This window comes from Papio anubis, chromosome 20, assembly GCF_008728515.1.
Source record: "Papio anubis isolate 15944 chromosome 20, Panubis1.0, whole genome shotgun sequence".
Lineage (NCBI taxonomy): Eukaryota > Metazoa > Chordata > Mammalia > Primates > Cercopithecidae > Papio > Papio anubis.
This window is the reverse complement of record NC_044995.1, coordinates 466,270-480,333: the sequence shown is the minus strand read 5'-3', so window position 1 is coordinate 480,333 and position 14,064 is coordinate 466,270. Positions and strand designations below refer to the sequence as shown.

At 41.2% G+C, this 14,064-nt stretch overlaps 1 protein-coding gene across 1 annotated transcript in view; it reads left to right on the top strand.

The window, feature by feature from the left end:
• Positions 1–5,313: 5,313 nt before the first annotated feature.
• Positions 5,314–14,064, top strand: part of LOC101005491 (caspase recruitment domain-containing protein 8) — a 33,487-nt gene continuing 24,736 nt past the window's right edge. Inside the window, 2 exon segments of the mRNA XM_031660360.1 lie at positions 5,314–5,701; positions 13,538–13,639. Of these exon segments, the coding sequence (XP_031516220.1) occupies positions 13,581–13,639 (59 nt within the window). The 5' untranslated portion in view covers positions 5,314–5,701; positions 13,538–13,580.

Below are 14,064 nucleotides of genomic sequence, written 5' to 3'. Positions count from 1 at the left end.
TCTGTTAAGTTATAAGCAGAAGGAATTGATCATAAAATTTGAATTATACCATTATTCTGCCAAGTAGAAAAGGTTGAATTAAGTGAGATGAAAGTCTCATTATGATATACAGTCTTGTTTCAATGTCTTGCAGAAAGTTATACTGTGTGAAAACACCAACGTTTTCTCCTGGTTTGTGGTGTGAATGTCTCGTTACGATATTGGTAACGAGTTTGGTAAACTATTGTGTGATCCGAATATCAGCCTTGAGACTTGTTCCCTCTTTCATTTCCCTCTGGCTCACCAACATGCTAATCCATGTTCACATCATTGAAACCACAGAAGCCAATACCAGTTTCACCGCTGTTGGTCCTGGATATTCACAAGATTATTGTCAAACTAGGTCATACATACAAGAATTTAATATGCATTTGGAGCTTGGATTATATTTCTGTTAAACTGAACTGCTCTATGGGACTTCTTTTATTCATTCCACAAATATATTTTGCACATGTTCCTTATTCTTGGTACTATTTAATGGGTTTGACGTACATCCATGATCTAAACAGATAAAACTCCCGCAAGGATCATTTATCAATGTCATGGTGATTCACAATGTCCTGTTCGTGTTCCTCATGGTCTGGACCAGCATCGACATGGCAAGTCTGCTCTGCAGACACCAGCCCAGTGTCTGCACAGCCCCAGCCTCTCTTCCCAGCCATCTCCTGAACACAGAGCCACCCACACCATCCTTCTGCTGCTCAGTTGCTTTGTGTGCTTTTATTACTCAAACAACTTCATCACCCTTTATTTCTTTTATAAATCTGAGAAAAACCCAAGGCTGGAGATGATCACTGGAATTATTTCATCATGCTACCCAACCATCTGCCCTTTTGTGCTCATGAAAAATAATAAAATTATTTCCTAATTTACGTCTTCATCTCTAAGACAAGAATGATCAGTTCTCAGGGAGCTTTCAATGGCTGACCTCAAATCCCCTACCGTCTTCTGCAGCTGGGAAGTCTCCATGGTGACTTATGTGGAGAAAAAGTCATGCAGTGATTGAACAATTGAATTGGGGCTAGTTTGAATTGAAGTGTATCATAAATTTAAAAAGCATTCAGGTTTTGAAGTCAATATAAATAACAGTATATAAATATTATCTTAATAATTTTCACATTGCTGACAAGTTTAAATTATGACATTTTGGGTAAAACATAGGTGTATGTTTTATATTTACATATATATGCATATTTAAATAAAATACATATATACACATATAAGTATATATATAAATATATATGTAAATATATATATAAGTGTGTGTGTGTGTGTGTGTGTGTATATATTTTTTTGAGACGGAGTCTCGCTCTGTTGCCCAGGCTGGGGTGCAGTGGCTGTATCTCAGCTCACTGCAAGCTTCGCCTCCCGGGTTCACACCATTCTCCTGCCTCAGCCTCCCGAGTAGCTGGGACTACAGGCGCCCGCCACCTCGCCTGGCTAGTTTTTTGTATTTTTTAGTAGAGACGGGGTTTCACCGTGTTAGCCAGGATGGTCTCGATCTCCTTACCTCGTGATCCACCCATCTCGGCCTCCCAAAGTGCTGGGATTACAGGCTTGAGCCACTGTGCCCGGACCTTTTTTTTTTTTTTTTTTTTTTTTGAGACAGAGTCTTGCTCTGTCACCCAGGCTGGAGTGTACAGTGGTGTGACCTCAGCTCACTGCAACCCCCACCTCCTGGGTTCAAGCAATCCTCCCACTTCAGCCTTCCGAGTACCTAGGATTATAGGTGTGCACCACCACGCCCAGCTAATTTTTTGTATTTTTTAATATAGATGGAGTTTCACCATGTTGGCCAGGCTGGTCTCGAAATCCTGACCTCAAGTGATCTGCCTGCCTCAGCCTCCCAAAGTGCTAGGATTACAGGTGTGAGCCACTGCACTGGCCTTAAAAGTATATATATATACACACAAACATATATGTGTAGACATATACAACTACACATGTATTATTAAAACTAATTTTATCTTCTTGTTTTTGCTTTTTTAAATGCAGCTGCTAGAAAATTTAATATACATTTGGGGCTTAGATTATATTTCTGTTAAACTGTACTGCTCTATGGCACTTCTTTTGTTCATTCCACAAATATATTTTGCACATGTTCCTTATTCTTTGTACTATTTAATGGGTTGGACGTATATCCGTGATCTGAACGATAAAACATAACAGCACAAGAGATTATACAGAATGTTTGTGGTACAGAAAAAGGTATATGTACACATGATAGGAGCTAAAAAGAATAGGGCTGGTTAAGAGAATGTGGTGTGCGGGGAGTGCAGGTGCAGGGAGCTGCAGTGACTGGGATTACAGGTGTGCATCACCATGCCTGGCTAATTTTTGTATTTTTGTAGAGACAGGGTTTCAACATGTTGGCCAGGCTGGTCTCGAACTCCTGGACTCACGTGATCTGCCTGCCTCAGCCTCCCAAAGTGCTGTAATTACAGCTGTGAGCGACCACGCCTGGCCAACATTTATCATTTTATTTTATTTTATTTTATTTATTTATTTATTTTTGAGATGGAGTCTCGCGCTGTCGCCCAGGCTGGAGTGCAGTGGCCAGATCTCAGCTCACTGCAAGCTCCGCCTCCCGGGTTCACGCCATTCTCCGGCCTCAGCCTCCCGAGTAGCTGGGACTACAGGCGCTGCCACCTCGCCCGGCTATTTTTTGTATTTCTTAGTAGAGACGGGGTTTCACCGTGTTAGCCAGGATGGTCTCGATCTCCTGACCTCGTGATCCGCCCATCTCGGCCTCCCAAAGTGCTGGGATTACAGGCTTGAGCCACCGCGCCCGGCCTCATTTATCATTTTAAATACTCATCTGCACAAATATTTCCAGCTGGGGCCACTTCCCCACCCCTCACATGACAATGGCAATGATATATCATATTCATGGTTATTAAAAAGAATCTGGAGCAACAATATGAATGTCAGACAAATTAGGCTTCAAGAGCATTTCCCTCCATCTTACAGGAAGTAAACCCAAAGAAGAAGTTATATGAAGATTCCAATAAAAGAATGCAAGATGACCGTCTGTGTAAAAATGTAATCAATGGGGAGCAGGTGCACCTCCAATAACGTTAGACAAAATACATTTTACCTAAACAGCATTACTAAATATAAAGTAGATCACTTCAATAAGAAGAACAATTTTAATTTTGTGTATACATATTAACACTTTCAATATGTGTATAGTATACATGGGTAGAATGATAAACAGATATAGAATAATCCTCCCCTCTTGTGGGAAATCTCATCAATAGTCTTTTAGCAATTAACAGAACAACAGAATATCAGTAGAGATATAAAAAATTGACCAATTCATTTTTTTTTGAGATTGTTTTTTTGTGAACGGGGCTCCCTCTTGCGCCCCGGGGGGGGGGTGCAGTGGCCGGATCTCAGCTCACTGCAAGCTCCGCCTCCCGGGTTTACGCCATTCTCCTGCCTCAGCCTCCCAAGTAACTGGGACTACAGGCGCCCGCCATCTCGCCCGGCTAGTTTTTTGTATTTTTTAGTAGAGACGGGGTTTCACCGTGTTCGCCAGGATGGTCTCGATCTTCTGACCTCGTGATCCACCCGTCTCGGCCTCCCAAAGTGCTGGGATTACAGGCTTGAGCCACCGCGCCCGGCCCCAATTCATATTCTTAAGTGCCCTAGAATAACAACTCACACAGCCATTGAAGAATCCCCATCATCCTATCCCAAGCATAGAGGAAACACATAGCATCCGTAGCCACACAGCAAACACAGAAATGACTGCCAACAAAGTGGAACAGTTTAGCTCACAGATTAAGTTATCTGAATATATGTATAATGAGTTATAAATAATAAATAATTGAGCCAGGTGATGTAGTACATGCCTGTAATCCCACCTACTTGGGAGGCTGAGGCAGGAGTTTGAGCCCAGGAGTTTGAGTCCAGTCTGGGCAGCATTGCAAGATCCCATCCCCCAAATAATAAACAAACTAAGTAATCAATAATTGAATGAGAAAAGTTAGCTCATATTTCAATATGTTCCATCTTAGTATATATACTTCTAGGCAACCACGTAGTGACAAAAATTCTGTGGAAATCCATCACTAAAGTTCATTATGTAAATAAATGTGAAGACTAGATAAGAACCACAGAACACAATGACACTGGAAAAAATGCCACAGTAATTCTTTGAAAAAAATGCTGGCCGGGTACGGTGGCTCATGCCTGTAATCCCAGCATTTTGGGAGGCCAAGGTGGGCAGATCACAAGTCAGGGGTTCGAGACCAGCCTGGCCAACATAGTGAAACCCCGTCGCTACTAAAAATACAAAAACAATTAGCTGGGTGTGGTGGTGAGCACCTGTAGTCCCAGCTACTCGGGAGGCTGAGGCAGAAGAATGCTTTCAGAGAAACTTCTTGATCACAAGGGGAAATCTGAAAGTTGTCAGAACAAAATGGAGTCACTTATGTTAAGGTAACCCTGACAAATAGAGCCAGGAAAGCCATGAAGAGAGGACTGTTATCCTTGTATGCCTGAAAATGAAAAAGACTCCACAAAAGCCACAACCTTGCATAAAGGTCTTCACAACCTTAAAAAATATTTCTGCTGGTCCAACCTCGGACTAATGTCACCCTTGTTACTGATCTTTGTAGCCAAGGAAAATTCTGTCAAAACAACATGCAATCCTCCCCATTTCTGTATTCCTTTATCTCCCTGAATATACACATAGTTTAATATGGCATATCTATTCCCAATGGCAATGCTCTATTCCCGAATAAACATTGTTTCCGGCTGGGCGCAGGGGCTCCCCCCTGTAATCCCAGCACTTTGGGAGGCCGAGGCGGGCGGATCACAAGGTCAGGAGATTGGGACCATCCTGGCTAACAAGGTGAAACCCTGTCTCTACTAAAAATATAAAAATTAGCTGGGCGTGGTGGTGGACGCCTGTAATCCTAGCTACTCAGGAGGCTGAGGCAGGAGAATGGCGTAAACCCGGCAGGTGGAGCTTGCAGTGAGCTGAGATCCTGCCACTGCACTCCAACCTGGGCGACAGAGTGAGACTGTCTCAAAAAAATAAATAAATAAAATAAATAAAAATAAATAAAAAATAAAAAAATTAGCTGGGCGTTGTGGTGCACACCTGTAGTCCCAGCTACTCGGGAGGCTGAGGCACAAGAATTGCTTGAACCTGGGAGGCAGAGGTTGCTGTGAGCCGAGATCATGCCACTGCACTCCGGCCTAGCGAGAGAGCGAGCCTCAGTCTCAAAAAAAAAAAAAAAAAAAAAAATTGTTTCCCTTAGGAAGCTTTCGTATGTTTGTTAGTTAAGTTAAAACGTCTAATAATTAAAGTTATACAGTTACAGTGTAAAATTATTAGTATTAGCAACATAAACATTGGTGTAAAAACTATTATTACAGAAATTAAAACAAACTAAGTATGAGAGAGATTAAAGACTGCCCAAGCCAAGTCATTGAAGTCATAAATTGAAGCTATGACTAACAGGATGCCGAGCTTCTAGAGGGATTTGTTTTTAGCAAGGGGAGGGCCCTGTTTCCCCTTCTGACACGCGCTTGGTCGTACTCCCTCCTTGCTAACCAAGAGGAGCAGAACACAGAGCAGCCTGGCGGTGTCGCAGCAACAAGCCTCCGTTTCTCCTTCCTGTACCCTGGGGCTCCTGAAACTCACCTGGTAAGCGCTCCAGAAAAGCAGCAGGTGGTGACTTCAGGGGAGGACGGGCCAAATGGGAGAATCCCCTTAGGTCGGTTGCTCTCGTTCTCAACTTCTTTTGAAATAATGCTCGCAGAGAAGGAGGGCTTTCTGAGAACTGACGGAAGTAAGCTCTCAGGACTTCCGGTCGCCATGATGGCTGTGGGCGGTCAACAGGGTCAGGGCGAGCATCTGGGCCATCTTTAATGTGGGCAGGAAAAAACACGATTACACTTACTTCTGCAGAGTTTATAATATCCTTGCCCATTATTTAAAATAAAATATCTAAGACATAGGTAATAATATATTTTAAATAAAATTGAAGCAATATATGACATTTCTCTGGAATTCATCCAGCCATTCTCAGCTGTTACCACTATCTAGAAACGTGTTAATCCCCCTGCATGATTTATATGTTTGGTTTGTATTTTAAATATTATTGTCTGTATATTTAAAAGTTGTATTTGCTTGGTATCCTGCTATGCATTCTCATGCAATTTGATGTTTAATCAATATTACTTTTTTTTTTTTTTTTTTTTTTTTGAGATTGAGTCTCCCTCTTTCACCCAGGCTGGAGTGTAATGGCACAATCTCGGCTCACTGCAACCTCTGCCTCCCGGGTTCAAGCGATTCTCTTGCCTCAGCCTCCCGAGTAGCTGGGATTACAAGCGCATGCCATCACGCTTAGTTAATTTTTTGTATTTTTAGTAGAAACGGGGTTTCACCGTGTTGGCCAGGATGGTCTCCGTCTCTTGACCTCGAGATCAGTCCACCTCGGCCTCCCAAAGTGCTGGGATTACAGGCGTGAGCCACCGTGCCCCGCCTTGGTTTCTAAATACTATTTTGAATTCAAGGGAGCCAAGGATCTGTGGAGAAGTGGTTACTTCCAGGGCTGGGGCAAGGAATATACAAGATAACATTGGAATGAATTGTGACGCCAGAACATGAAGAAATATTCCAAAAAGGCTGGGGCATGTTGACTGAACACAGAAGACAAACATGCATGACCTCAACCTAATCATGAGAAAACATCAAAGAAATCCAAATTGATAAACATTCTGTAAAAGAATTGACCATGCTCAGCGAAAGTGTCACAATCACAAAAGACAAGGAAAAAATAAGAAATTGTCTCAGACTGGAGGAATCTAAGGACAGATAACAACTAAGTGCAATGTGAGATCCTCGATTAGATCTTGGAGAAGAAAGCGGGCATTCAGACAAATGTAGACAAAATTCAAATAAGGTCTGCACATTAGGTAATGGTACGATATGCTAACATCCATTTCCTGGTTAGATAATTGTATTACATATAGTATTATGTGTATAATTATTATATTACAATTACATATACAGCTGTATATTATGTATAATACAATAAATGTATATGTATGATTATATATAATACGATAAATGTACATATACAATTATTTTATATATAACAACTATTATATATAAATACAATTATATAAAGCTAACATTAGGACAAGGTGGTTGAGGATTTATACGAATCTTTGCTATTTTTTCACGTTTAAAATTATTTCAACATAAAAAAATTATATGGGTCATGTAGTTTTTTTGTACAGTTTAATTCTAGGCACCATAGTTTCTATTTTAATGGGTGTATTTTCTTCTTTCATGGAATTGGGATAGTCTGTTATATTAAAAAGCTATTCATTTTTGTATATTAAGATTCTTCTGGCCGGGCACGGTGACTCATGCCTGTAATCCCAGCACTTGGGAACCTGAAGCAGGCAAATCACCTGAGGTCAGGAGTTCGAGACCAGCATGTCCAACATGGTGAAACCCATCTCTACTAAAAAATACAAGAAAAATCAGCCAGACATGGTGGCGCATATTTGCAATCCCAGCTACTTGGGAGGCTGAGGAGGAGAATCGCTAGAACCCAGGAAGCAGAGGTTGCAGTGAGCCAAGATTGCACCACTGCACTCTGGCCTGAGCAACAGAAGGAAACTCCGTCTCAAAAGAAAAAAAAAAGATTCTTTCTCTAACTTACTGGTTTATCTTACTTTTGTAGCTTATTTCAGGTGATTTGTTGTGTTTGTCTATAGAGTAAAATAACGTGTCTAGTGAGTTATAGTTTAATGTCCTTCCATTCAATCACCGTATTTCAAGTTTATTCCAATATTTTGGAATAAGCTTCCAATATTTTAACTTAAATAGGGAAAGTCATACTTGGTATTTTCCTGACCTCAGCTGGAATGATTTCATAGCATCCACATGAAGCACAAGGATAGCCTTTGGCCTGAGAGAGACGTATTATGCCGAGAATGTGTGTAATCCTTTTTACTGAGGAATTGTGGGTGGAGTTTTTTTTCCCCCCAAGAATGATTGTTAATTTTGGTCCATCATTTTCCTTTGATTGTTCTTTATTTCAAACAAACAAACCAACAAACAAAACAAAACGTCCTGGTCTTCTCACCTATTTTCTTGTAGTACCTTTAAGCGATGCTCTGCTAGTATCTTTTTCTTAATTATTATGGAATGCATGGGACAATTCCATGTCTGATTGTATGCAGAACGTGCTTTCTACAAGTGAGTTTTTGTAGTATTTCTGTACTCTGTCACACGAGGCCATTTCTCTATCTTCAAGGATCTCCCATCCACCCCTGCCTCTACCACATCTATCTCCTGCTCAGCCTCCATTCCAACTGCCCAGACCTCACAGCTCTTGTATTCAGACTCTACAGATAAATCACCGAGTATGGGGCTTTACTCACAGGAAGTTCCTCTTCTGGCCCTTCCTGACTTCTTTATGTTTTCTCACTCTCCACTTCCTCCCTGTTCCTCCGCCGTGCTCCACCCTGACTTCACCCAGTTTTGTCAGCCAGTGAGAAATGTTTGGATCTGTGAGTTATATCTGTCTCCTCATTATTCTGAAAATGGAGTTTGCATGGACTTTTCCATTCACCTTATTGCTTTCATTGATACTCAGTAATAGACGAGATAAACTTTTACTTCCCATTGCCTTGTTCGTTTCAGAAGTACCAGGTAGAATTTTACCAATAAGGCTTCATATATATTCCCAGTAATTGTTGAGTGATTTAATTGTATATTGTCTTGCTATTACTTTGATCATGTATTACATTATTTCTCATTTTTGAATACCTGGACTTACATAAATTTTATGTAATTCATGTTTGTATTTATCCAAGTTCTCAGAAACTACAACTGCTGAAATTGATCATAACTCTCCTAATACAGGTGTAATTAAAGTGAGAGATGCTTTTTGGCTCGTGAAAAAAAAGGCTGTAGATCACGTCTCAGTAACTTCTAGTTAATCCTAGAGAAAGTTAGCCAAAATAATGTATAGCTTCTTTAAATTCTTATAAGGAAAAAACTCCATTTTGTTTCTTGAAATGAGGTATTGCTTTGTCACCCAGACTGGAATACAGTGACACTTTCACAGCTCACTGTGACCTTAAACTCCTGGGCTCAAGGGATCCTCTCACTTCAGCCTCCCGAGTGGCTGGGACTACAGGCGCAAACCACTGTGCCTGGCTTCATGAGAAAAAAATTAAATATATAATGGTACTAGGTAAAATAATACTAAATAAGAAATCATTTGAATGCGTACTATATTAACTCTGGAATAACAATACTTAAATAAAAGAAAAGTGTTTGTTATAACGAAGGGAAGCTTGTAGTTCAGAGGATAGCTAAATTAAATTTGTTGCAGGCTGTGAGAAACATAACAATTAAACATAAATACATGAAATATGTAGATTTTTATATTTTTATTGAAAATTGCATAGAAATATTTGGTTTCTCTAGTTGGAACGTGTGAGTGATTATTATGCGTATGAATAAATATTCAGTTATTGCTGATAAAGTCATTGGTGGTAAAATAAAACATTTGTATAGGGTTTTGGAAGTCAAATCTTTAAAATCACTTCTCTGAATTCCCATTAGATGATTATTGCTACCAACAAAATTCTAGTAGGTAAACACAACCACCTTCTAAGAACTTAGAACTCTCAGGCTGGGCACGATGGCTCATGTCTGTAATCCTAGGACTTTGGGAGGCCGAGGCAGGCAGATCACCTGAGGTCGGGAGTTCAAAACCAGCCTGAGCAACATGGAGAAACCCTGTCTCAACTAAAAATACAAAATTAGCAGGGTGTGGTGGGACATGCCTGTAATCCCAGCTACTCGGAAGGCTGAGACAGGAGAATTGCTTGAACCTGAGATCGTGCCATTGCACTCCAGCCTAGCAACAAGAGAAAAACTCCGTCCAAAAAAAAAAAAAAAACTTAGAACTCTCCAATATTAAATGGCCAGTTGCCTCAGAATAAAAACAAACCAAACTATTTCAACCAAGGTGAACTCTGAATAATTAATTCAATTGTTTCACTTTCTTCTTAAAGAAGTTGTGAAGAACTTTAAAATGACATGACTGTAGAACAATAGTGAGATGCAAAGAACAAAAACCACCACATAAGAAATTGTGAATTTCATTGAGCAGCTTTACTGTTCATCTTAATATGGTGCTAATTGGAGTTGGTTTTGCATTGCTCAGTAGCAGAGATAGAATTATGGTTTGTTATATGTGGTGATATAAGACACAAATATACCCTCTCTAGCTTTCTCTACTGACATAATTAGGTGCATTGTCACTCCAGCAGCAAGAGCCTGATATATCTGCCTAGAATTCATGTTTTGATCTGTAAATCTCTAATAGTAATTGTGAAGAGCTCAACTCAGTATGGAAACTGATCCGGTCACATATTTCTCTTCAGCCTCTTAAATAAACTGCACAGAGTCTGAGGTCGCACTCTGCTGGACACACTGTAATTGCACAAACAAAATTGTAGGGCTTTGTTCCAAGATGGTATTAAGGCTTGACTTATGGATAAGATCAACTTGTGGGTGATTCAGAGGTGCACCCACTAGTTTCCTGCAACCAGAAATTGTAAACCTACTTGTGTGTTTAAAGATGCTTGAAACAATATTGCAGAGAGAGGATGATGAGACAATGGAGTGCTGTATGATCCTGAGTGTTAAACACAATTTGATTTATTAAAATTAAGTTGCATTCCTTGGATACAAATAGTTTGTTTTAAAAAGTAGGCATAGTATTACCCTATTTTTTTTAAATTTATTTTTTGTTTTGAAGACAGAGTCTCTCTCTGTCACCGAGGCTGGAGTGCAGAGGCACAATCTCAGCTCACTGCAACCTCCGCCTCCTGGGTTCAAGCAATTCTCCTAGCTCCACCTCCGGAGTAGCTGGGATTACAGGCATGCGCCACCACGCCCAGCTAATTTTTGTATTTTTAGTAGAGATGGGGTTTCGCCATGCTGACCAGGCAAATCTGGAATTCCCGGGCCCAGGTAATCCACCTGCCTCAGCCTCCCAACGTGCTGCGATTACAGGCGTGAGCTGCCACGCCCGGTCACCCTATTTTAATATATTTAAGAAAACCAAATAGTCAAAAAGTTAAGATGGATTATTTGTGGGCATTTGGATTTTGAGTGATTTGTAATTCACTAATTTTCTTTTCTGTTATCCAAAGTGTCTACAATGCTATTAATAATATGTATTTTTACTACTATATAAAAATCTTCAAAAATTACAATAAGATGCCAGGCACGGTGGCTCAAGCCTGTAATCCCAGCACTTTGGGAGGCTGAGACGGGCGGATCACGAGGTCAGGAGATCGACACCATCCTGGCTAACACGGTGAAACCCCGTCTCTACTAAAAAATACAAAAAACTAGACGGGCGAGGTGGCGGGCGCCTGTAGTCCCAGCTACTCGGGAGGCTGAGTCAGGAGAATGGTGTAAACCTGGGAGGCGGAGCTTGCAGTGAGCTGAGATCCGGCCACTGCACTCCAGCCTGGGCGACAGAGCAAGACTCCATCTCAAAAAAACAAACAAACAAAAAAAATTACAATATGATATCACTTTACATGTACTAGAATGGCCATTTTTTAAAGGCCTATAATAACAATTATAGGTGAGGATATGGAGAAGCTGGCACCCTCCTACACTGCTGGTGGGAATGGAAATTGGTGCTTTGGAAAACAGTCTGGCAGTTCCTTGAAGGTTAAACGCAGAGTTACCACATGACCCAGCAACTCCACTCCTAAGTATGTACCCAAAAGAATGAAATAATCTGTCCACATGGAAATTTGTACCTGAATATTCACAGCAGCATTTTTCATAACAGCCCCAAAGTGGAACTCACCCAAATGTCTATTGTCTGCTGAATGGATAGAGAATATGTGGTGTCTCCATACAGTGGAATATTATTCAGCCATAAAAACAAAGGAGGTTCTGTTATGTGGTATGACACGGATGGACCTTGAAAACATTATGCAAAGTGAAAGGATCCAGCACAAAGGACAATATATTGTTTGATGCCTGTCTTAGTCACTTTGGGCTGCTTTAACAAAAGTATCATAGACCATGTGACTTAAACAACAGGATTGATTTCTCACAGTTCTGGAGGCTGGGAAGTCCAAGATCAAGGCACTGGTACATTCAGTGACTGGAGAGAACCTGCTTCCTCGTTCATAGATGGCTGACTTCTTTTTTTTTTTTGAGATGGAGTCTCATTCTGTCACCCAGGCTGGAGTGCAGTGGCGCGATCTCGGTTCACTGCAAGCTCCGCCTCCTGGGTTCACGCCATTCTCCTGCCTCAGCCTCCAGAGTAGCAGGGACTACAGGTGCCCGCCACCACTCCCGGCTAATTTTTTGTATTTTTAGTACAGACGGGGTTTCACCGTGTTAGTCAGGATGGTCTCGATCTCCTGACCTTGTGATCTGCCCACCTCGGCCTCCCAAAGTGCTGGGATTACAGGCGTAAGCCACCGCGCCTGGCCAGACAGCTGACTTTTTGCTGCATTCTCCCATGGTAGAAAGAGGGAGGGAGGTCTCTGGGGTCTCTTTTCTAAGGGCATTGAGACCATTCATGAGGATTCCACCCTCATGACCTCATCACCTCCCAAAGGCCCCATCTCCTCGTATCATCACATTTGGAGTTAGGATTTCAACACAGGAACTTGAGGGTGGACACATACATTCAGTCCATAACAACTCCTATTAAATCAAATGTCCAGAATGAGTAAACCTGTGGAGACAGAAGGTGGATTCGTGGGTGCCTGTGGCTGGGTGTGCGTGCATGTGGGGAATGGGGAGTGCCGCTTAGTGAGTTTCTTTTTGAGGTGATGACGCTGTCCTAAAACTGATTGTGGTGGTAGTTGTACAACTTTGTATCTATGCTATATACAACATTGGGTGTATAGTTTATTGTGTGGTTTGTGAATTGTGGTTGGTGAACTATATATCCATAAAGCCATTATTTTAAAAATCTAATCTTTAAAAAATGTCATAGCAGAACCGGTGAAAGTAATGGGTCAGACAACGGTTCCTAAACCCAAGTATTTTAAAGAAATCTAGGTGGCGGTTGAAACACAAGAGAAACCATTAGAGTTGTGCAGAGAAGAATGGAAGGCAAGGAAAATAATCACACATTTGCCTCTGTCAGTTTGGAATCTCTAGAAGTTACTATTCTACATGGCTTAACTTGCAGATGCAGGGCTACATCAAAAATAAAAGAATTTGAAAAATCCATACACCTACTTCATTAGGAAAAAAAAAAAAAGAAGTTTCTATTTTATAGCTCTCCTGTTTCGGCCTCTGTCCTAAGCACCTACCGCTACTAGGAGCAATTCCACTGATGCATCTCTTTTGAATGAGCAATAAGTGCTTTTGTCAACCTTTTAGAGACACGGAAGCTAAGATTTATCTGACGGTTCTTCCCATGTACCTAAATACAACCTCTTTTTATTTTTTCAGGGTGAAAAAGATACAGTAAAGAGATAAATACAACATTTGACAAATGGACAAAAAGGAGTGTCATGAAGAGAGTAGCAGCAGTGATGAAGAGCTGTTGAGACGGTGAGTGACTTTGCGCTCTGTGCGGGTTCCTGATGGCTGATTCTTCTGCATCTCATTATAGTTCACGAGATACAGAGCACCATGGATGTTTTCTGGAAGAAAGGTTCTGCTCACATTGTATTCACTCATTCATCTCTGTATGAATGAAGGGAAAACCCCAGGGGCACCCAGGGGTACTTTTTTTGTTTTGGTTTTTGAAACGGAGTCTCCCTCAGTCACCCAGGCTGGAGTGCAGTGGCACAATCTCAACTCATGGCAACCTCCGCATCTCCAGTTCAAGCGATTCCCCTGCTTCATCCTCCCCAGTAGCTGGGACTACGGGCGTGCACCACCACGCCCATCTAATTTTTGTATTTTTAGTAGAGACAGGGTTTTACCATGTTGGCCAGGATGGTCTTGATCTCTTGACCTCTTGATCTGCCCAC